The sequence below is a fragment of the Epinephelus lanceolatus genome, chromosome 9, assembly GCF_041903045.1.
Source record: "Epinephelus lanceolatus isolate andai-2023 chromosome 9, ASM4190304v1, whole genome shotgun sequence".
NCBI lineage: Eukaryota > Metazoa > Chordata > Actinopteri > Perciformes > Serranidae > Epinephelus > Epinephelus lanceolatus.
The window spans coordinates 484398-507500 of record NC_135742.1 but is presented as its reverse complement, the minus strand read 5'-3'; the positions used below and the strand labels follow the sequence as shown (position 1 = coordinate 507500).

General features: G+C 40.9%; 1 protein-coding gene across 3 annotated transcripts in view; it reads right to left on the bottom strand.

Annotated features, from left to right (window-relative positions):
* Positions 1-23103, bottom strand: part of LOC117252578 (dynamin-1-like) — a 39857-nt gene that overhangs the window by 11665 nt on the left and 5089 nt on the right. For all 3 annotated transcript variants that reach the window (XM_078171119.1, XM_078171117.1, XM_078171118.1), the window contains exons 2-16: positions 12712-12785; positions 12455-12604; positions 12148-12351; positions 11869-11967; positions 11267-11427; positions 10982-11124; positions 10772-10907; positions 6637-6704; positions 6370-6508; positions 4630-4716; positions 3310-3380; positions 2117-2168; positions 1942-1953; positions 1643-1756; positions 1367-1476 (exon numbers count right to left, since the gene is read on the bottom strand). In XM_078171119.1, coding sequence (XP_078027245.1) covers positions 1367-1476; positions 1643-1756; positions 1942-1953; positions 2117-2168; positions 3310-3380; positions 4630-4716; positions 6370-6508; positions 6637-6704; positions 10772-10907; positions 10982-11124; positions 11267-11427; positions 11869-11967; positions 12148-12351; positions 12455-12604; positions 12712-12785 — 1620 coding nt within the window. The remainder of the gene's footprint in view (positions 1-1366; positions 1477-1642; positions 1757-1941; positions 1954-2116; positions 2169-3309; positions 3381-4629; positions 4717-6369; positions 6509-6636; positions 6705-10771; positions 10908-10981; positions 11125-11266; positions 11428-11868; positions 11968-12147; positions 12352-12454; positions 12605-12711; positions 12786-23103) is intronic.

Sequence of the window (23103 nt, the reverse complement as noted above, 5' to 3'; positions counted from 1 at the left end):
AATGTTATAGTAGTATTATATTATTACAGGAACATTATAATGTTACAGTAGTATAATATTACAAGAACATTATAATGTTACAGTAGTATTATAATATTACAGTAGTATTATATTATTACAGGAATATTATAATGTTATAGTAGTATTATAATATTACAGGAACATTATAATATTACAGTAGTATTATATTATTACAGGAACATTATAATGTTACAGTAATATTATAATGTTACAGTAGTATTATAATATTACAGGAACATTATAATGTTACAGTAATATTATAATGTTATAGTAGTATTATAATATTACAGTAGTATTATATTATTACAGGAATATTATAATGTTATAGTAGTATTATAATATTACAGGAACATTATAATGTTACAGTAATATTATAATGTTACAGTGGTATTATATTATTACAGGAACATTATAATGTTACAGTAATATTATATTATTACAGGAACATTATAATGTTATAGTAGTATTATATTATTACAGGAACATTATAATGTTACAGTAGTATAATATTACAAGAACATTATAATGTTACAGTAGTATTATAATATTACAGTGGTATTATATTATTACAGGAACATTATAATGTTACAGTAATATTATATTATTACAGGAACATTATAATGTTATAGTAGTATTATATTATTACAGGAACATTATAATGTTACAGTAGTATAATATTACAAGAACATTATAATGTTATAGTAGTATTATAATATTACAGTAGTATTATATTATTACAGGAATATTATAATGTTATAGTAGTATTATAATATTACAGGAACATTATAATATTACAGTAGTATTATATTATTACAGGAACATTATAATGTTACAGTAATATTATAATGTTACAGTAGTATTATAATATTACAGGAACATTATAATGTTACAGTAATATTATAATGTTATAGTAGTATTATAATATTACAGGAACATTATAATATTACAGGAGTATTATAATGTTACAGGAACAAATCAATCTAATCAACGGTCAGATCATTGATCAGGTGACTGCTCTGACATCATCAAAATACAATAACTGCCCTGTGGTTGTATGACTCCGCCCACCAGTCAGGTATCTCTCACAGTTTTCATCCATGTCTGAAAACATGGACGCTTCTTGACTTGATCAGTGCTTTTACTGTATTTGACCTGCGACGACATCACTGTCCTCACAATCAGTAATGTCCTCATAAGGTCAATACAAAGATCAGTAAAATGTCCTTGCATACAGGTTGCACCAATGCATACACACTCAAACACACACCGACACACACCGACACACACATCAACACACACACACAAACTCAGTGACACACACACACACACACACACACACACACACCTGTGCTCGGTGTTGAACAGGGCGAAGATGTGTTTGCTGGACATGAAGCTTTTCTCGATGTCTTTGAGTTTCAGGTTGTCCACAGGGAGCATGTACTTCTTCTCCTTCTCCTGTGACATCACAACAACAACAACAACAACAACGTCAGTAATACTAATAATAACACTGTTTAACACTAACACCTCAACAGAGTGACCCACACCTACACACTGTTTATACTCTGAATACTTTGACTGTGTGTGTGTGTGTGTGTGTGTGTGTGTGTGTGTGTTTTACCTCATCATCTTTGTACCAGCACAGCGTCTCAGCTGTCAGGACAAACCAGTACTCTTTAGCTCCGCCCTTCATGATGCTGATATTGTTGATGGTCAGCCAGCCTTTACGGATCACCTGTGCACGCGCGCACACACACACACACACACACACACACACACACACACACACAGGTGGTGGGTGATGACATCATCAGTGATAATCAGCAGTAACTATGGAGGAAACACTTGAGCCTCAAAGGTCACACTACTGCGTTGTGATTGGTCGTTGCTAGTCAGTCACACGCTGTGTGAGGAACTCACCATGATCTCATCCTGGTTGCCACGGCAACAGAAGCGGACACAGAGAGAGAGAGAGAGAGAGAGAGGGAGAGAGGGAGAGAGAGAGATGGTGAGACGGAGAGACGAAAAAACACAAAGTGGCTTCTCCTCTATCAGGTCACATGACCACACCATCAGGTCACATGACCACACCCACCTGGTTTCCTGCCGCCTTCTTCTTACTCATCTGACTGCTCTTCTGCTGGGCGCTGAGGGACAGACAGGGGCACAGACAGGGGCACAGACAGGGGCACAGACGGGGGCACAGACAGGGGGACAGACAGGGGCACAGACAGGGGCACAGACAGGGGCACAGACAGGGGCACAGACGGGGGCACAGACAGGGGGACAGACAGGGGGACAGACAGGGGCACAGACAGGGACACAGACAGGGGCACAGACGGGGGCACAGACAGGGGCACAGACGGGGGCACAGACAGGGGCACAGACGGGGGCACAGACGGGGGCACAGACAGGGGCACAGACGGGGGCACAGACGGGGGCATAGACAGGGGCACAGACGGGGGCACAGACAGGGGCACAGACAGGGGCACAGACGGGGGCACAGACAGGGGCACAGACAGGGGCACAGACGGGGGCACAGACAGGGGCACAGACAGGGGCACAGACAGGGGCACAGACAGGGGCACAGACAGGGGCACAGACGGGGGCACAGACGGGGGCATAGACAGGGGCACAGACGGGGGCACAGACGGGGGCACAGACAGGGGCACAGACAGGGGCACAGACGGGGGCACAGACGGGGGCACAGACAGGGGCACAGACAGGGGCACAGACAGGGGCACAGACAGGGGCACAGACGGGAGCACAGACAGGGGCACAGACAGGGGCACAGACAGGGGCACAGACGGGGGCACAGACAGGGGCACAGACAGGGGCACAGACGGGGGCACAGACGGGGGCACAGACGGGGGCACAGACAGGGGGACAGACAGGGGGACAGACAGGGGCACAGACAGGGGCACAGACAGGGGCACAGACAGGGGCACAGACAGGGGCACAGACAGGGGCACAGACGGGGGCACAGACAGGGGGACAGACAGGGGGACAGACAGGGGCACAGACAGGGGCACAGACGGGGGCACAGACAGGGGCACAGACGGGGGCACAGACGGGGGCACAGACAGGGGCACAGACGGGGGCACAGACGGGGGCACAGACGGGGGCACAGACAGGGGCATAGACGGGGGCACAGACGGGGGCACAGACAAGGGGACAGACAGGGGCACAGACAGGGGCACAGACAGGGGCACAGACAGGGGCACAGGTGGTCAGTATGTCAGTGGTTGTCTCTAACAGGTGGAGAACAGTGTGTAGTTAGTGTCTTACTTGGCGAAGCCGATGAAGTCATCATGGTTGGTGTTAATGTACGCCAGCTCGATGTCGATCAGCAGCATCACCTGGAGACAGAACAGGTGACATCAGATGTTTGGTTGTGACATCAGACGTTTGGTTGTGACATCACATGTTTGGTTGTGACATCACATGTTTGGTTGTGACGTCACATGTTTGGTTGTGACATCAGATGTTTGGTTGTGACATCAGACGTTTGGTTGTGACGTCAGATGTTTGGTTGTGACATCACATGTTTGGTTGTGACATCACGTTTGGTTGTGACATCACATGTTTGGTTGCTGAGAGTAGCTGGTATCAGCCTGTTCTACTGATGATGTCATTTCCTGTGGAAGTGTGTTTTACTGTCAGTCATGTGATAACCTTTGCATTGTGGGATACTGAGTCCACTATACACTCTGACATAACTACAGGATGGTGGACTGTGGAGTGAGGAGGAAGTGATTTTGGACACAGACACTGATGTCGTCCAATCAAACTGGAGGTCTGACGCAGAACAAGTTACCTGTGGTCGCTCTGCTGTCCGTATGAATAGTACATGTGTGTTATGTGCATGTTCTCATTGGTCACACACAGGCCACAGCTGATTGGTCAGTTTACATGAAAGAGAAGATCTAATGACACGTGATGACGTGACGCTCACTTCCTGTTAGGACACGTCTGAAGGCCTCTGATACCTTTGACACATTTCCTCCTCTGGAGTCACCTGTCTGACTGACATCACTTCCTCCTGCAGCTGCATGAACGGGCGGAGCTATCCTCCCTCTGTCTCCTCCTCTTCATCATCATCATCATCTGAATATCACTATCTGACCTGTTGATAGTATCTGAGTTATGAAATGATTCTGTCAGACAGACAGACACACAGACAGACAGACACACAGACACACAGACAGACACACAGACAGACACACAGACAGACAGACACACAGACAGACACACAGACACACAGACAGACAGACACACAGACACACACAGACAGACACACAGACAGACAGACACACAGACAGACACACAGACAGACACACAGACAGACAGACACACAGACAGACACACAGACAGACACACAGACACACACAGACAGACAGACACACAGACAGACACACAGACAGACACACAGACAGACACACAGACACACACAGACAGACACACAGACAGACAGACACACAGACAGACACACAGACAGACACACAGACAGACAGACACACAGACAGACACACAGACAGACACACAGACAGACAGACACACAGACAGACACACAGACAGACACACAGACAGACAGACACACAGACAGACCTGGTCTTTGGCGCGACTCTCTCTGTCTCTGATGTGCTGGGTGACGATTCTCTCCATCTCCTCTCTGAGCATCGGAAACTGAGCCAGCTGCACAGGAAATACATCATCATGACATCATCATCATCATGACATCATCACATGATCAGCAGATAAATAAACATTACACTGTGGTCTGAGTGAATATTTAATTCTGATTGGCTGCAGGGTGTCCATTAAAACTTGATGATGGACACCTACTGAGGAGATCAGCTGTTTGATGTTAATGCACTAAGACTGTAAGAAGGACACTGTCCCTCTGGACACCACAGGATGGACGCTGTCCCTCTGGACACCACAGGGTGGACGCTGTCCCTCTGTCCCTCTGGACACCACAGGGTGGACGCTGTCCCTCTGGACACCACAGGGTGGACGCTGTCCCTCTGGACACCACAGGATGGACGCTGTCCCTCTGTCCCTCTGGACACCACAGGATGGACGCTGTCCCTCTGTCCCTCTGGACACCACAGGATGGACGCTGTCCCTCTGGACACCACAGGGTGGATGCTGTCCCTCTGGACACCACAGGGTGGATGCTGTCCCTCTGTCCCTCTGGACACCACAGGGTGGACGCTGTCCCTCTGTCCCTCTGGACACCACAGGGTGGATGCTGTCCCTCTGTCCCTCTGGACACCACAGGATGGACGCTGTCCCTCTGGACACCACAGGGTGGATGCTGTCCCTCTGGACACCACAGGGTGGATGCTGTCCCTCTGTCCCTCTGGACACCACAGGGTGGACGCTGTCCCTCTGTCCCTCTGGACACCACAGGGTGGATGCTGTCCCTCTGTCCCTCTGGACACCACAGGGTGGATGCTGTCCCTCTGGACACCACAGGGTGGATGCTGTCCCTCTGGACACCACAGGATGGATACTGTCCCTCTGGACACCACAGGGTGGATGCTGTCCCTCTGTCCCTCTGGACACCACAGGATGGATACTGTCCCTCTGGACACCACAGGGTGGATGCTGTCCCTCTGTCCCTCTGGACACCACAGGGTGGATGCTGTCCCTCTGGACACCACAGGGTGGATGCTGTCCCTCTGTCCCTCTGGACACCACAGGGTGGATGCTGTCCCTCTGGACACCACAGGGCGGATGCTGTCCCTCTGGACACCACAGGATGGACACTGTCCCTCTGAACTTACTGATACTCTGTATGACACCAGAGGTCAGCTCACATCTCACTGGCTGTTGACCTCGGTGTTTCAGGACATCATCCTCAGTAACGTTACAGATGACGTATAGTTTGTTAAAATGTTGACACTAATTTGGGGACAGGGACACGTGTCCTCCTGTTGTTAAACATTTGTTTCTGACTGTGAATCTTGTTAGCATGAATTTAGCTTTCAGGCTAACAGCTGATTGGACTTCAAATATGTCTCCTGTTTATCTGAGGTTTGTCCTACTTCCTGTAACAATTTTTTAAGTACATGAGAACCTTATGGGATGGAAATGACTGTTCCAGGTCTTAGTCAGAGCCTCAGCTGTTAACAGGTAATGAACTTTAGATTTAACTGAAGAAAATGTCAAAATATAAATGAATTTTAATTTGTCTGATAGGTGACTGAGGTGTGAGAGAGAAAATGGCCGACATGGTGTCATCATCAAGACATAATGTTTACCACAGAGTCCATTATGTCCTGATAGAGGACACCATGTCGGCCATTTTCCCTCAACACTTCCAAACTCTAGTCGAGGTACCTTCTGAGTGCACTGCCTGACGGTGTTGACGAGCTCGTTGATCACCAGGTCGACACATTTCTGACATGGCTCTTTGATCTGAGCGATCAGACGCTTCACGATTGTCTCAAACGCCATGTCGGGTGTGAACAGACCCGTCCTGGACAGAGAGCACAGGTGGCATCACACTCAGGTACCTGAACACACACACACACACACATACATACACACACACACACACACACACACACGTAGCGCACAACTGAACACACTGTGACTGACACTCACCTGATGCCGTGGATGTTCTTGATAGCGTAGCTGATCTCTTTACGAAGAGTCTTCTCATCACTCTCCAACTGCACACACACACACACACACACACACACAGGTTAAACTTGCTGATTTTTGGTCGTCACCTTTACAACACATTACCAGGACCCAATATCTGTACCCGCCACATGTGGGTGGAGTTTGGCGGTGGCGTGTGACACAGTCACTCTGACAGTTTGAACACATCAGGCTGTAACTGTTTGTGTATTCGTCTTAAGCTGTCACCATCAGAGGTGTCACAGTCTGCTGCACACGGGAAACGTGACGTTGAACCTAAACTCTGTCCTGAAACTTTTCGGCGTGCACCATTAGCAACATGTGCTAAGGTTAGCACAACAAGCTGATTGGCTGTGAGTCAGTCACACCATGGTGACAACACATGAAAGGGCGGAGCTTGAAGACCTGACCACAGGTTCCTGCTCAGCTACAACACCAACAGAGACAGAGCTGTGTAGAAGAAGAGGACGGTGTGTTGGGGCTGTGAATGGAAACACTACCAACATGCTAACACACGTTTAACATCACCCAGATGTGCCCATCACCAGGATGAGGAAGAGACCTTCTCCCGTGGGCCTGGGTTTGGGGCGGTCGGCCAGGCCACCTCCATCTTGAGCTAGGGAGGTGCGTGAGGCAGGCAGGCAGGCAGGCCAGCCGCCGTGCCCCGTTCTGCCACCGTAGCCGGAGTACTGCAGTATGAAGGTAACCACAAAAGCAGTACCGCAGCTCATGTTTACTGCGGTAAGTTACCGTCACTGCGAATACCGCTCAGCCCTACTAGGAGTGGTTACTAACATTCCCCCAGACTCAGACTGCCCCCTGCAGCAGGTCCACGACTTTGAACCGTCTACCATCAGATGTTCTGTTACCAACAGACAAGAGACAGAGCTGCTCATCACTGATAACATTTACTTCTGTTTTGGGGTGGACAGATCGTCTCCATGGAAACAAGACCGGTGCTTTCAGACCAGAGGAACTTTTCCATTGTTCTAAGAAACCTCACTGCAGAAGTGGAACAACTGTGGATCTGAGAACACAGTTATTTAGCTCCTGGTTCAGAGGACATACTCTGTCTGCACATGATCAACCTGGATGACATCAGAGCATGTTGATTGATCACACACATGACCCAATGCAGCACCCACAACTGCCGTTTTTGAAACCCTGTTAGGACAACAGATGGCACAAAACGGAAACAAAAAACTAAAAGCAATACGAGACACATGAGCCTTGTATTCCTTTAGCCCTTAGCAGTAATGATCTTATGAGCTTTTTTAATGACAAAATTCTAACTATTAGAGGCAAAATTCATGACCTCCTGTCCTCAGATAGTACCTATCTAACCTCAAACACAGCTGTAAGACCTAATATATATTTAGATTGCTTCTCCCCAATTTCTCTTCAAGAATTGACCGCAGTGATTTCTTCATCTAAATCATCAACGTGTCTCTTAGACCCCATCCCAACTAGGCTACTTAAGGAGGTCTTTCCTTTAGTTAACACTCATATATTAGATATGATCAATATATCCTTATTAACAGGCTATGTACCACAGTCTTTTAAGGTAGCTGTAATTAACCCTCTCCTAAAAAAGCCCACCCTGGATCCAGAGATGTTAGCCAACTATAGACCAATATCTAATCTTCCCTTTATGTCAAAGATCCTTGAGAAAGTAGTCGCAGACCAGCTGTGTGATTTTCTCCAGGATAATAATTTATTTGAGGAATTTCAGTCAGGATTTAGAGTGCATCATAGCACTGAGACAGCACTAGTTAAAATTACAAATGACCTTCTGATTGCTTCAGACAAAGGACTCGTCTCTGTAATTGTTTTATTCGATCTTAGTGCAGCGTTTCACACTACTGACCATCAAATTCTGCTACAGAAACTGGATCACTTAATTGGCCTAAAAGGTTCAGCACTAAGCTGGTTTAAATCTTATTTATCTGATCGTTTTCAGTTTGTTCACATTGATAATGAATCATCCTTACGTACTAAAGTTTGTTTTGGAGTTCCGCAAGGTTCTCTGCTCGGACCAATCCTATTTACTCTATATATGCTTCCTTTAGGTAACATCATTAGAAATCACTCTATAAATTTCCATTGTTATGCGGATGATACTCAGTTGTATTTATCGATGAAGCCAGAAGAAAGTAATCAATTAACTAAACTCCATAACTGCCTTAAAGACATAAAAACTTGGATGAGCACCAATTTCCTGATGTTAAATTCAGACAAAACTGAAGTTATTGTTCTTGGCCCCAAACAACTCAGAGACTCTTTATCTGATGACATAGTTTCTCTAGATGGCATTGCTCTGGCCTCTAGCACTACCGTAAGAAACCTCGGAGTAATATTTGATCAAGATTTGTCTTTTAATTCTCATTTAAAACAAACCTCACGGACTGCATTTTTTCATCTGCGTAATATTGTGAAAATTAGGCCTATCCTGACCCGAAAAGATGCAGAAAAATTGGTCCACGCTTTTGTTATCTCTAGGCTGGATTACTGTAACTCTCTATTATCAGGTAGCTCTAGTAAGTCCTTAAAAACTCTCCAGCTAATTCAGAATGCAGCAGCACGTGTACTAACAGGAACTAAGAAACGAGATCATATGTCTCCTGTTTTAGCTTCTCTGCACTGGCTCCCTGTAAAATCCAGAATTGAATTTAAAATCCTACTGTTAACTTATAAAGTTCTAAATGGTCAAGCTCCATCATATCTTAGAGAGCTCATAGTGCCATATTATCCCACCAGAACACTGCGCTCTGAGAACGCAGGGTTACTCGTGGTCCCTAAAGTCTCCAAAAGTAGATCAGGAGCCAGAGCCTTCAGCTATCAGGCTCCTCTCCTGTGGAATCATCTTCCTGTTACGGTCCGGGAGGCAGACACCGTCTCCACATTTAAGACTAGACTTAAGACTTTCCTCTTTGATAAAGCTCATAGTTAGGGCTGGCTCAGGCTTGCCCTGTACCAGCCCCTAGTTAGGCTGACTTAGGCCTAGTCTGCCGGAGGACCCCCCTATAATACACCGGGCACCTTCTCTCCTTCTCTCTCTCTCTCGTATTCTATTACTGCATCTTGCTAACTCGGCCATTCTGGATGTCACTAACTCGGCTTCTTCTCCGGAGCCTTTGTGCTCCACTGTCTCTCAGATTAACTCATATCACAGCGGTGCCTGGACAGCGTGACGTGTGTGGTTGTGCTGCTGCCGTGGTCCTGCCAGATGCCTCCTGCTGCTGCTGCCATCATTAGTCATTAGTCATACTTCTACTGTTATTATACACATATGATTATTGTCACACATGTATACTGTCAGATATTAATACATACTTTCAACATATTGTACCACAGTAGCCAGAACTATAATATTATTACTTTCATTAATGTTGTTGTAAGCTACTGTCATTACCGTCTGTCCTGCATCTCTCTCTCTCTCTCTCTCTCTCTCTCTGTCTCATTGTGTCATACGGATTACTGTTAATTTATTATGCTGATCTGTTCTGTACGACATCTATTGCACGTCTCTCCGTCCTGGAAGAGGGATCCCTCCTCAGTTGCTCTTCCTGAGGTTTCTACCATTTTTTTTTCCCCGTTAAAGAGTTTTTTGGGGAGTTTTTCCTGATCAGCTGTGAGGGTCATAAGGACAGAGGGATGTCGTATGCTGTAAAGCCCTGTGAGGCAAATTGTGATTTGTGATATTGGGCTTTATAAATGAAATTGATTGAATTGACATGGAGTGACGGTGACGTCCAGGCTTCACTGAGCAGAGATGTGACAGAGGAAATACAATGAGATTTTGCCTCGTCAAAGGTGAGGTGATATTGCTACACAAGCCACCGGCGGCGGTGTACAAGATGTCATGTCAGTGTTCCTGTCAGCTGTATGAATACAAACAGGTGTGTCATTCTGACGGGGAGCTCCTCAAAGTGAACAGTGACTTCCTGTCAGGAGTCACTGTTCACTTTGAAAACACCTGATATGTCCAACTTCCTGCTGCTGTGCACACGGGCTGGATCATATCCTGTCTGATATTTCTGAGTCAACACAGCACAGCCGTCCCTCACATCTGTGTGTGTGTGTGTGTGTGTGTTACCTTGACCAGTTCGAAGGGGAAGCGTTCATGGAAGATTCGGTTGATCTTGGCTCCTCCTGACAGCTCGTAGGTGTCGACCTGATCTCCAGATCCTTCGATCCGCTTCTCGAAGTCCACAGCGAACTGCTGCACCATCCTGACACACACACACACGTGTCAGTACGTATCAGTGTGTAGTATGAGTGTGTAATATGAGTGTGTAGTACAGACTGCAACAGGGCCTTGGTCTTGCGGCTCGGGTCGTCCGGTCTGAAGTTCTTGTACTCCTCCACCTCCTTCTCGATGGACAGCAGCTGGCTCTGAAGCTTGCTGCGTAACGCCGGCAAAGTGTCCCGGATGTGGTTGGTCAGTTGCTAGGGGAACAGAGAAATAATCTGTTACTATGGTTGCAGAGGGAGCAGAGAACAGATTATCACTGACCATATATTTCATCTCAGTGTTCTGACCCACAGAGACACAGGTAGGAAACACGAGCCACATGATTTGTTCAGGTACCTGGTTGAGGATTTTCTGCAGGTAGGCAGTGCCCATGCGGTCAGCCAGGTGTCGGTATGACGGGTGCGACAAGAAGAATTTCCTCTCGGCCTGCAGAGCTGCGTTTATGTCTTTCCTCCCATCGATGTCCTTCTGACTGCGGTTCACCACCCCAATGTAACCTGAGACAGGTCAGAGTGTCTCATCGTTTCTGTGAGGACACCTGGGAGTCCATGACTGTCTCTACTGCAGCACTGTTGCTATGGTTACCTGGAGATGAATCTACCTTCATCACTGATTTAGAACAGGTGGTGATATCTTTCTGTTTATGTAGTCTGACCAGTGGAGTTTCTCAGGGTTCAATCCTGGGTCCACTCTCATTCATCATCACTGACTCTCACTGCTCTGCTGATCACGTCCAGATTTATGTTTTATAATGAAGTGTTTCTGGAGTTCTGACTGTTTTCTGTTTCTGACTGTTTCCTGTTTCTGTTTCCTGTTTCTGACTGTTTCTTGTTTGTTTCCTGTTTCTGACTGTTTCCTGTCTCATCAGCACCTTTTCACGTTTCAGTAATGGTGAAGAACATTTCATATTGCTGCTTTTTAAAAGGTTTCCATCTTACCTCGGCGCAGTGGGAGCAGTTTGTTCTCCAGAATGTCTCTGGCATCGGTTCCTTCATCCATCAGATCCAGTTTGGTGATCACACCGATGGTCCTCAGACCTGAACACACACATTCAAAAGACTTCATTTAAACCACCAACATCATTACAAGCATGGACGGAAACACAGACAAACATGTTAAGGGCAGAGAGTGTATGAGATGTAGAGGATGTATGAAGTGTTAAAGGTGTAGGAGGTCTAGGAGGTGTGGGAGGTGTAGGAGATATAGAGGACTCTCACCTTGTGGGTCTACTTCCTTGGCGATTTTGAGAGCGTCGGAGTTGGCGAGGTCAGAGTTGGCGGGGGAAACAGCCAACAGGAGGCAATTGTCCTTGGTGACAAACTGCATGAGCATGTCTCTGATCTGGTGCTCGATGTCGGCCGGCTGGTCGCCGACCGGTACCTTCGTCATCCCGGGAAGATCCACCAGAGTAAGGTTCAACACTGACATCACAAACACAAAGCAGGTTATATGACTGCTTCACATACAAACCTCCACATGTACACATGAAGAGTGTGTATGTGTGATCGTGTGTGTATGTGTTACCGTTGGGGGAGTAGACTCGCAGGTTTATGGGGACTGGACTGATTCCTTTGTTCTGTCCGGTGACTCGATCAGTTTCAGCTTCGATCTCTTGACGAACTTCATCAAAGTCAGTGAACTTCTTCCCTTTACAGTGCAGGAACTCTGCGTACTCTGATCCACACACATCACATCATCAGTCACATGATCTGTCACATGACCAGGTTCATGGTCACAGAATAAACATGACATCATATAATTAAACCTGTTTAAAGTCTCACCTGTTGGACAGTTGATGAGCTGCAGCACCAGGGGGCGTCGAGTGACAATACCAGAACCACGAGGGAGGAAGTCTCTGAGAGACGAGAAGGAAGAGGAGGAAAGCAGAAGTTTAGTACCTGATGACGTAGTAAATTAAGTTTGATGAGTACCTGAAAATGTAATAATCAAAATTAAATGAGTATCTGGTGACGTAGTAAATGAGGTTTGAGTATCTGATGATGTAGTAAATGAAGTTAAATGAGTATCTAATGACATAGTAAATAAAGTTTAATGAGTACCTAGTGACGTAGTAAATAAAGTTTAATGAGTACCTGATGATGTAATAATCAAAATTAAATGAGTACCTAATGATGTAGTAAATAAAGTTAAATAAAGTTCAATGAGCACCTGGTGATGTAGTAAATAAAGTCAAATGAGTACATGGTGACGTAGTAAATGAGGTTTGAGTACCTAATGATGTAATAATCAAAATTAAAAGAGTACCTGGTGATGTAGTAAATAAAGTTAAATGAGTACCTGATGACGTAGTAAAAAAAGTTTAATGAGCAACTGGTGATGTAGTAAATAAAGTTAAATGAGGACCTGGTGATGTAGTAAATAAAGTTTAATGAGTACATGGTGACGTAGTAAATAAAGTTTAATGAGTACCTGGTGACGTAGTAAATAAAGTTTAATGAGTACCTGGTGACGTAGTAAATAAAGTTTAATGAGTACCTGGTGATGTAGTAAATAAAGTTAAATGAGTACCTGGTGATGTAGTAAATAAAGTTTAATGAGTACTTGGTGATGTAGTAAATAAAATTTAATGAGTACATGATGACGTAGTAAATAAAGTTTAATGAGCAACTGGTGATGTAGTAAATAAAGTTTAATGAGTACCTGGTGACGTAGTAAATAAAGTTTAATGAGTACCTGATGACGTAGTAAATAAAGTAAATGAGTACCTGATGACGTATCAAATAAAGTTAATGAGTACCTAATGATGTATTAAATGAAGTTAAATGAGTACTTGATGATGTAGTAAATAAAGTTTAATGAGTACCTGGTGATGTAATAAATAAAATTTAAGGAGTACCTGGTGACGTAGTAAATAAAGTTTAATGAGCAACTGGTGATGTAGTAAATAAAGTTTAATGAGTACCTGGTGATGTAGTAAATAAAGTTAAATGAGTACCTGGTGATGTAGTAAATAAAGTTTAATGAGTACCTGGTGACGTAGTAAATAAAGTTAAATGAGTACCTGGTGATGTAGTAAATAAAGTTTAATGAGTACCTGGTGACGTAGTAAATAAAGTTTAATGAGCACCTGGTGACGTAGTAAATAAAGTTTAATGAGTATCTGGTGACGTAGTAAATAAAGTTTAATGAGTACCTGATGACGTAGTAAATAAAGTAAATGAGTACCTGATGACGTATTAAATGAACTTTAATGAGTACCTAATGATGTATTAAATGAAGTTAAATGAGTACTTGGTGATGTAGTAAATAAAGTTTAATGAGTACCTGGTGATGTAATAAATAAAGTTTAATGAGTACCTGGTGACGTAGTAAATAAAGTTTAATGAGTACCTGGTGATGTAGTAAACAAAGTTAAATGAGTACCTGGTGATGTAGTAAATAAAGTTTAATGAGTACCTGGTGACGTAGTAAATAAAGTTTAATGAGTACCTGGTGACTTAGTAAATAAAGTTTAATGAGTACCTGGTGATGTAGTAAATAAAGTTTAATGAGTACCTGGTGACGTAGTAAATAAAGTTTAATGAGTACCTGGTGAAGTAGTAAATAAAGTTAAATGAGTACCTGGTGATGTAGTAAATAAAGTTTAATGAGTACCTGGTGACGTAGTAAATAAAGTTTAATGAGTACCTGGTGATGTAGTAAATGAAGTTTAATGAGTACCTGGTGATGTAGTAAATAAAGTTAAATGAGTACCTGGTGATGTAGTAAATAAAGTTTAATGAGTACCTGGTGACGTAGTAAATAAAGTTAAATGAGTACCTGGTGATGTAGTAAATAAAGTTTAATGAGTACCTGGTGACGTAGTAAATAAAGTTTAATGAGCACCTGGTGATGTAGTAAATAAAGTTTAATGAGTACATAGTGACGTAGTAAATAAAGTTTAATGAGTACCTGGTGATGTAGTAAATGAAGTTTAATGAGTACCTGGTGATGTAGTAAATAAAGTTAAATGAGTACCTGGTGATGTAGTAAATAAAGTTTAATGAGCACCTGGTGAAGTAGTAAATAAAGTTAAATGAGTACCTGGTGATGTAGTAAATAAAGTTTAATGAGTACCTGGTGACGTAGTAAATAAAGTTTAATGAGCACCTGGTGATGTAGTAAATAAAGTTTAATGAGTACCTGGTGACGTAGTAAATAAAGTTTAATGAGTACCTGATGACGTAGTAAATAAAGTAAATGAGTACCTGATGACGTATTAAATAGAGTTTAATGAGTACTTGGTGTTGTAGTAAATAAAGTTAAATGAGTACCCAGTGATGTAGTAAATAAAATTAAATGAGTACCTGGTGATGTAGTAAATAAAGTTAAATGAGTACCTGGTGATGTAGTAAATAAAGTTTAATGAGTACCTGGTGATGTAGTAAATAAAGTTTAATGAGTACCTGGTGACGTAGTAAATAAAGTTTAATGAGTACCTGATGACGTATTAAATAAAGTTAAATGAGTACTTGGTGTTGTAGTAAATAAAGTTTAATGAGCACCTGATGACGTAGTAAATAAAGTTTAATGGGCACTTGGTGACGTAGTAAATGAAGTTAATGAGTACCTGATGACGTATTACATAAAGTTAAATGAGTACCTGGTGATGTAGTAAATAAAGTAAATGAGTACCTGAGGACGTATTAAATAAAGTTAATGAGTACCTGATGATGTATTGAATGAAGTTAAATGAGTACTTGGTGATGTAGTAAATAAAGTTTAATGAGCAAGTGGTGATGTAGTAAATAAAGTTTAATGAGTACCTGGTGACATAGTAAATGAGGTTTGAGTACCTGATGATGTAAAAATCAAAATTAAAAGAGTACCTGGTGATGTAGTAAATAAAGTTAAATGAGTACCTGGTGACGTATTAAATAAAGTTAAATGAGTACTTGGTGATGTAGTAAATAAAGTTTAATGAACACCTGATGACGTAGTAAATAAAGTTTAATGGGCACTTGGTGACGTAGTAAATAAAGTTAATGAGTACCTGATGACGTATTAAATAAAGTTAAATGAATACCTGGTGATGTAGTAAATAAAGTTAATGAATACCTGATGACGTATTAAATAAAGTTAATGAGTACTTGGTGATGTATTAAATAAAGTTAAATGAGTACCTGGTGATGTAGTAAATAAAGTTAAATGAGTACCTGGTGACATAGTAAATGAGGTTTGAGTAACTGATGATGTAATAATCAAAATTAAATGAGTACTTGGTGATGTATTAAATAAAGTTTAATGAGTACCTGGTGATGTAGTAAATAAAGTTCAATGAGTACCTGGTGACGTAATAAATAAAGTTAATGAGTACCTGATGACGTATTAAATAAAGTTCAACGAGTACCTGGTGACGTAGTAAATAAAGTTTAATGAGTACCTGGTGACATAGTAAATAAAGTTTAATAAGTACCTGGTGATGTAGTTAACAAAGTTAAATGAGTACCTGGTGATGTAGTAAATAAAGTTTAATGAGTACCTGGTGACATAGTAAATGAGGTTTGAGTACCTGATGATGTAATAATCAAAATTAAATGAGTACCTGGTGATGTAGTAAATAAAGTTTAATGAGTACCTGGTGATGTAGTAAATAAAGTTTAATGAGTACCTGGTGATGTAGTAAATAAAGTTCAATGAGTACCTGATAACGTATTAAATAAAGTTCAATGAGTACCTGATGATGTATTAAATGAAGTTAAATGAGTACTTGGTGATGTAGTAAATAAAGTTAAATGAGTACCTGGTGATGTAGTAAATAAAGTTTAATGAGCAACTGGTGATATAGTAAATATAGTTAAATGAGTACCTGGTGACGTAGTAAATAAAGTTAATGAATACCTGATGACGTATTAAATAAAGTTAATGACTACCTGATGACGTATTAAATAAAGTTAAATGAGTACTTGGTGATGTAGTAAATAAAGTTTAATGAGCAACTGGTGACATAGTAAATAAAGATAAATGAGTACCTGGTGATGTAGTAAATAAAGTTTAATGAGTACCTGGTGACATAGTAAATGAGGTTTGAGTACCTGATGATGTAATAATCAAAATTAAATGAGTACCTGGTGATGTAGTAAATAAAGTTTAATGAGTACCTGGTGATGTCATAAATAAAGTTCAATGACTACCTGGTAACGTAGTAAATAAAGCTAATGAGCAACTGGTGATGTAGTAAATAAAGTTTAATGAGTACCTGGTGACGTAGTAAATAAAGTTTAATGAATACCTGGTGATGTAGTAAATAAAGTTAATGAATACCTGATGACGTATTAAATAAAGTTAATGAGTACCTGATGACGTATTAAATAAAGTTAAATGAGTACTTGGTAATGTATTAAATAAAGTTAAACGAGTACCTGGTGATGTAGTAAATAAAGTTAAATGAGTACCTGATGACGTAGTAAATAAAGTTTAATGAGCAACTGGTGATGTAGTAAATAAAGTTAAATGAGTACCTGGTGACATAGTAAATGAGGTTTGAGTACCTGATGATGTAATAATCAAAATTAAATGAGTACCTGGTGATGTAGTAAATAAAGTTAAATGAGTACCTGGTGATGTAGTAAATAAAGTTAAATGAGTACTTGGTGATGTAGTAAATAAAGTTTAATGAGTACCTGGTGACGTAGTAAATAAAGTTTAATGAGTACCTGGTGACGTAGTAAATAAAGTTAAATGAGCAACTGGTGATGTAGTAAATAAAGTTTAATGAGCACCTGGTGATGTAGTAAATAAAGTTTAATGAGTACCTGGTGACGTAGTAAATAAAGTTTAATGAGTACCTGATGACGTAGTAAATAAAGTAAATGAGTACCTGATGACGTATTAAATAAAGTTAATGAGTACCTGATGATGTATTAAATGAAGTTAAATGAGTACTTGGTGATGTAGTAAATAAATTTTAATGGACAATTGGTGATATAGTAAATAAAGTTTAATGAGTACCTGATGACGTATTAAATGAAGTTCAATGAGTACCTGGTGACGTAGTAAATAAAGTTTAATGAGTACCTGGTGATGTAGTAAATAAAGTTTAATGAGTACCTGGTGACGTAGTAAATAAAGTTTAATGAGTACCTGGTGATGTAGTAAATATAGTTAAATGAGTACCTGGTGATGTAGTAAATAAGGTTTAATGAGAACATGGTGATGTAGTAAATAAAGTTTAATGAGTACCTGGTGACGTAGTAAATAAAGTTTAATGAGTACCTGATGACGTAGTAAATAAAGTAAATGAGTACCTGATGACGTATTAAATAAAGTTAATGAGTACCTGATGATGTATTAAATGAAGTTAAATGAGTACTTGGTGATGTAGTAAATAAATTTTAATGGACAATTGGTGATATAGTAAATAAAGTTAAATGAGTACCTGATGACGTATTAAATAAAGTTCAATGAGTACCTGGTGACGTAGTAAATAAAGTTTAATGAGTACCTGGTGATGTAGTAAATAAAGTTTAATGAGTACCTGGTGACGTAGTAAATAAAGTTTAATGAGTACCTGGTGATGTAGTAAATAAAGTTTAATGAGTACCTGGTGACGTAGTAAATAAAGTTTAATGAGTACCTGGTGACGTAGTAAATAAAGTTTAATGAGTACCTGGTGACGTAGTAAATAAAGTTAAATGAGCAACTGGTGATGTAGTAAATAAAGTTTAATGAGCACCTGGTGATGTAGTAAATAAAGTTTAATGAGTACCTGGTGACGTAGTAAATAAAGTTTAATGAGTACCTGATGACGTAGTAAATAAAGTAAATGAGTACCTGATGACGTATTAAATAAAGTTAATGAGTACCTGATGATGTATTAAATGAAGTTAAATGAGTACTTGGTGATGTAGTAAATAAATTTTAATGGACAATTGGTGATATAGTAAATAAAGTTTAATGAGTACCTGATGACGTATTAAATGAAGTTCAATGAGTACCTGGTGACGTAGTAAATAAAGTTTAATGAGTACCTGGTGATGTAGTAAATAAAGTTTAATGAGTACCTGGTGACGTAGTAAATAAAGTTTAATGAGTACCTGGTGATGTAGTAAATATAGTTAAATGAGTACCTGGTGATGTAGTAAATAAGGTTTAATGAGAACATGGTGATGTAGTAAATAAAGTTTAATGAGTACCTGGTGACGTAGTAAATAAAGTTTAATGAGTACCTGATGACGTAGTAAATAAAGTAAATGAGTACCTGATGACGTATTAAATAAAGTTAATGAGTACCTGATGATGTATTAAATGAAGTTAAATGAGTACTTGGTGATGTAGTAAATAAATTTTAATGGACAATTGGTGATATAGTAAATAAAGTTAAATGAGTACCTGATGACGTATTAAATAAAGTTCAATGAGTACCTGGTGACGTAGTAAATAAAGTTTAATGAGTACCTGGTGATGTAGTAAATAAAGTTTAATGAGTACCTGGTGACGTAGTAAATAAAGTTTAATGAGTACCTGGTGATGTAGTAAATATAGTTAAATGAGTACCTGGTGATGTAGTAAATAAGGTTTAATGAGAACATGGTGATGTAGTAAATAAAGTTCAATGAGTACCTGGTGACGTAGTAAATAAAGTTAATGAGTGCCTGATGACGTATTAAATAAAGTTCAATGAGTACCTGGTGACGTAGTAAATAAAGTTAATGAGTACCTGATGACGTATTAAATAAAGTTCAACAAGTACCTGGTGACGTAGTAAATAAAGTTTAATAAGTACCTGGTGATGTAGTAAATAAAGTTTAATGAGTACCTGGTGACGTAGTAAATAAAGTTTAATGAGTACCTGGTGACGTAGTAAATAAAGTTTAATGAGTACCTGGTGATGTAGTAAACAAAGTTAAATGAGTACCTGGTGACGTAGTAAATAAAGTTTAATGAGCAACTGGTGATGTAGTAAATAAAGTTAAATGAGTACCTGGTGATGTAGTAAATAAAGTTTAATGAGTACATGGTGATGTAGTAAACAAAGTTAAATGAGTACCTGGTGATGTAGTAAATAAAGTTTAATGAGTACCTGGTGATGTAGTAAATAAAGTTAAATGAGTACTTAGAGATGTAGTAAATAAAGTTTAATGAGTACCTGATGATGTAGTAAATAAAGTTAAATGAGTACCTGGTGATGTAGTAAATAAAGTTTAATGAGTACCTGGTGATGTAGTAAACAAAGTTAAATGAGTACCTGGTGATGTAGTAAATAAAGTTAAATGAGTACTTGGTGATGTAGTAAATAAAGTTAAATGAGTACCTGGTGATGTAGTAAATAAAGTTTAATGAGTACATGGTGATGTAGTAAATAAAGTTAAATGAGTACTTGGTGATATAGTAAATAAAGTTTAATGAGCAACTGGTGATGTAGTAAATAAAGTTTAATGAGCAACTGGTGATGTAGTAAATAAAGTTAAATGAGTACCTGGTGATGTAGTAAATAAAGTTTAATGAGCAACTGGTGATGTAGTAAATAAAGTTTAATGAGTACCTGGTGATGTAATAATCAAAATTAAATGATTACCTGGTGATGAAGTAAATAAAGTTTAATGAGTACCTGGTGACGTAGTAAATAAAGTTAATGAGTACCTGATGACGTATTAAATAGAGTTCAATGAGTACCTGGTGATGTAGTAAATAAAGTTTAATGAGTACCTGGTGATGTAGTAAATAAAGTTTAATGAGTACCTGGTGACGTAGTAAATAAAGTTTAATGAGTACCTGGTGATGTAGTAAACAAAGTTAAATGAGTACCTGGTGATGTAGTAAATAACGTTTAATGAGTACCTGGTGATGTAGTAAATAAAGTTTAATGAGTACCTGGTGATGTAGTAAATAAAGTTTAATGAGTACCTGGTGACGTAGTAAATAAAGTTAAATGAGTACCTGGTGATGTAGTAAATAAAGTTTAATGAGTACCTGGTGATGTAGTAAATAAAGTTTAATGAGTACCTGGTGATGTAGTAAATAAAGTTAAATGAGTACTTGGTGATGTAGTAAATAAAGTTAAATGAGTACTTGGTGATGTAGTAAATAAAGTTTAATGAGCAACTGGTGATGTAGTAAATAAAGTTTAATGAGCAACTGGTGATGTAGTAAATAAAGTTAAATGAGTACCTGGTGATGTAGTAAATAAAGTTTAATGAGCAACTGGTGATGTAGTAAATAAAGTTTAATGAGCAACTGGTGATGTAGTAAATAAAGTTAAATGAGTACCTGGTGATGTAGTAAATAAAGTTTAATGAGTACCTGGTGATGTAGTAAATAAAGTTTAATGAGTACATGGTGATGTAGTAAATAAAGTTTAATGAGTACCTGATGTTGTAGTAAATAAAGTTAAATGAGTACCTGATGACGCAGTAAATAAAGTTTAATGAGCAACTGGTGATATAGTAAATAAAATTAAATGAGTGCCTGGTGATGTAGTAAATGAATATAAATGAATGAATATCTCTCACACCATAACATCTCACACCATAAAAACTGTTGAGGAAGGTGACCGAGAGCTCGAGGTGTCAACCTGACCTCCACATTCATCAGATCTGATGGAGCATCTGTGGGATGTGCTGATACTCCACCTCCCAATCTACAGGACTCAGAGGATCCACCGCCAACGCCCTGCTGCCAGGCAACCCAGGATGCCTGAAGAGGATCTGTGTCAATGTCTCTACAGGTCAGAGACAAAACTGATCCAAGGAGGCCGGACCGTGGATTAGAGCTTAGATTCTCTGCCTGAGCCCGACCCGTGGGCCGGGTTGGGCCGTAATTTTCCGCCCTTATCCTCAGGCTTGGACAGGTCGGGCTCCTCATAATAGACCTAGGCTATGGAACCAAGTACTTATCACACCTGGAGGCCGTGCCCCCCCCCCCCCCCCCCCCCCCCCTTGACGGCGCCAATGGCTGTGCACATGTGAGTTGTCGATGGTGACAATGGGTTGACACCTTGAGCTCTTTGAAACATTCTGCACCACCATCAGGGAGTGATGTTACCACAAGGGGGGGTACTGGGTCTCTAACAGTGTTAGGGTAGCCTGTCAGGTGTCGTCCACATGACTATCAGGACCAAAGGATTCTCAGAGGAACATTGGATTGTAACGAGATGATCAATGCTATTCACCCGTCAGAGGGTTTAATTATTCTGCTGATCGCTGTACAAATATACGGAAATATAATGTAAGTATAATATAATGTAATAAACTGTAACAGATTAGGTTGGCGACTCTGAGGCTGTTGTATCTGTAATGATGATGAATCTTTGAGTAACTGAGGCTCTGACTGAAACATCATAGTCACGACATCAGCACTGTGTGTGTGTCGAGAGCTGCAGTGATTCCCCTGCAGTCTGCGCGCACACACACACACGCACGCACACACACACACACACACACACACACACACGCACACACACACACACACACACACTTACTGTCATGCAATGCTGAGTCATGTGACCAGCAGGGACCAATGAGAGCAGAGTTCCACAGAGACCCTCCTCATCCACAGGGTAAGAGGAAGATAAAAGTAGTCAGCCAATCAGATGTCAGAGAGAAGACACGCTACTTATTAATAGCACAAAAGAGTACACTATTACTACAGTACTCTCAGGAAGTACTGTAGCACTGCTCCCAGTACAGTTTTCAAGTACTTCCTGTTTACTGTGACTGTGTACTTTCACTAACAGCAGTACTTCCAGTGATTCCTCCCTATGATTGTTAGCAGCTAACTCAAAGAAGAAGAACCGCACCTGCCCAGAGTCTGACTGTACCTGACCAGCTTCCCAGAGTTTGACTGTACCTGACCACCTGCCCAGAGTCTGACACTGTACCTGACCACCTGCCCAGAGTCTGACTGTACCTGACCACCTACCCAGAGTCTGACTGTACCTGACCACCTGCCCAGAGTCTGACTGTACCTGACCACCTGCCCAGAGTCTGACTGTACCTGACCACCTGTCCAGAGTCTGACTGTACCTGACCACCTGCCCAGAGTCTGACTGTACCTGACTACCTTCCCAGAGTCTGACTGTACCTGACCACCTGCCCAGAGTCTGACTGTACCTGACCACCTGTCCAGAGTCTGACTGTACCTGACCACCTGCCCAGAGTCTGACTGTACCTGACCACCTGTCCAGAGTCTGACTGTACCTGACTACCTTCCCAGAGTCTGACTGTACCTGACCA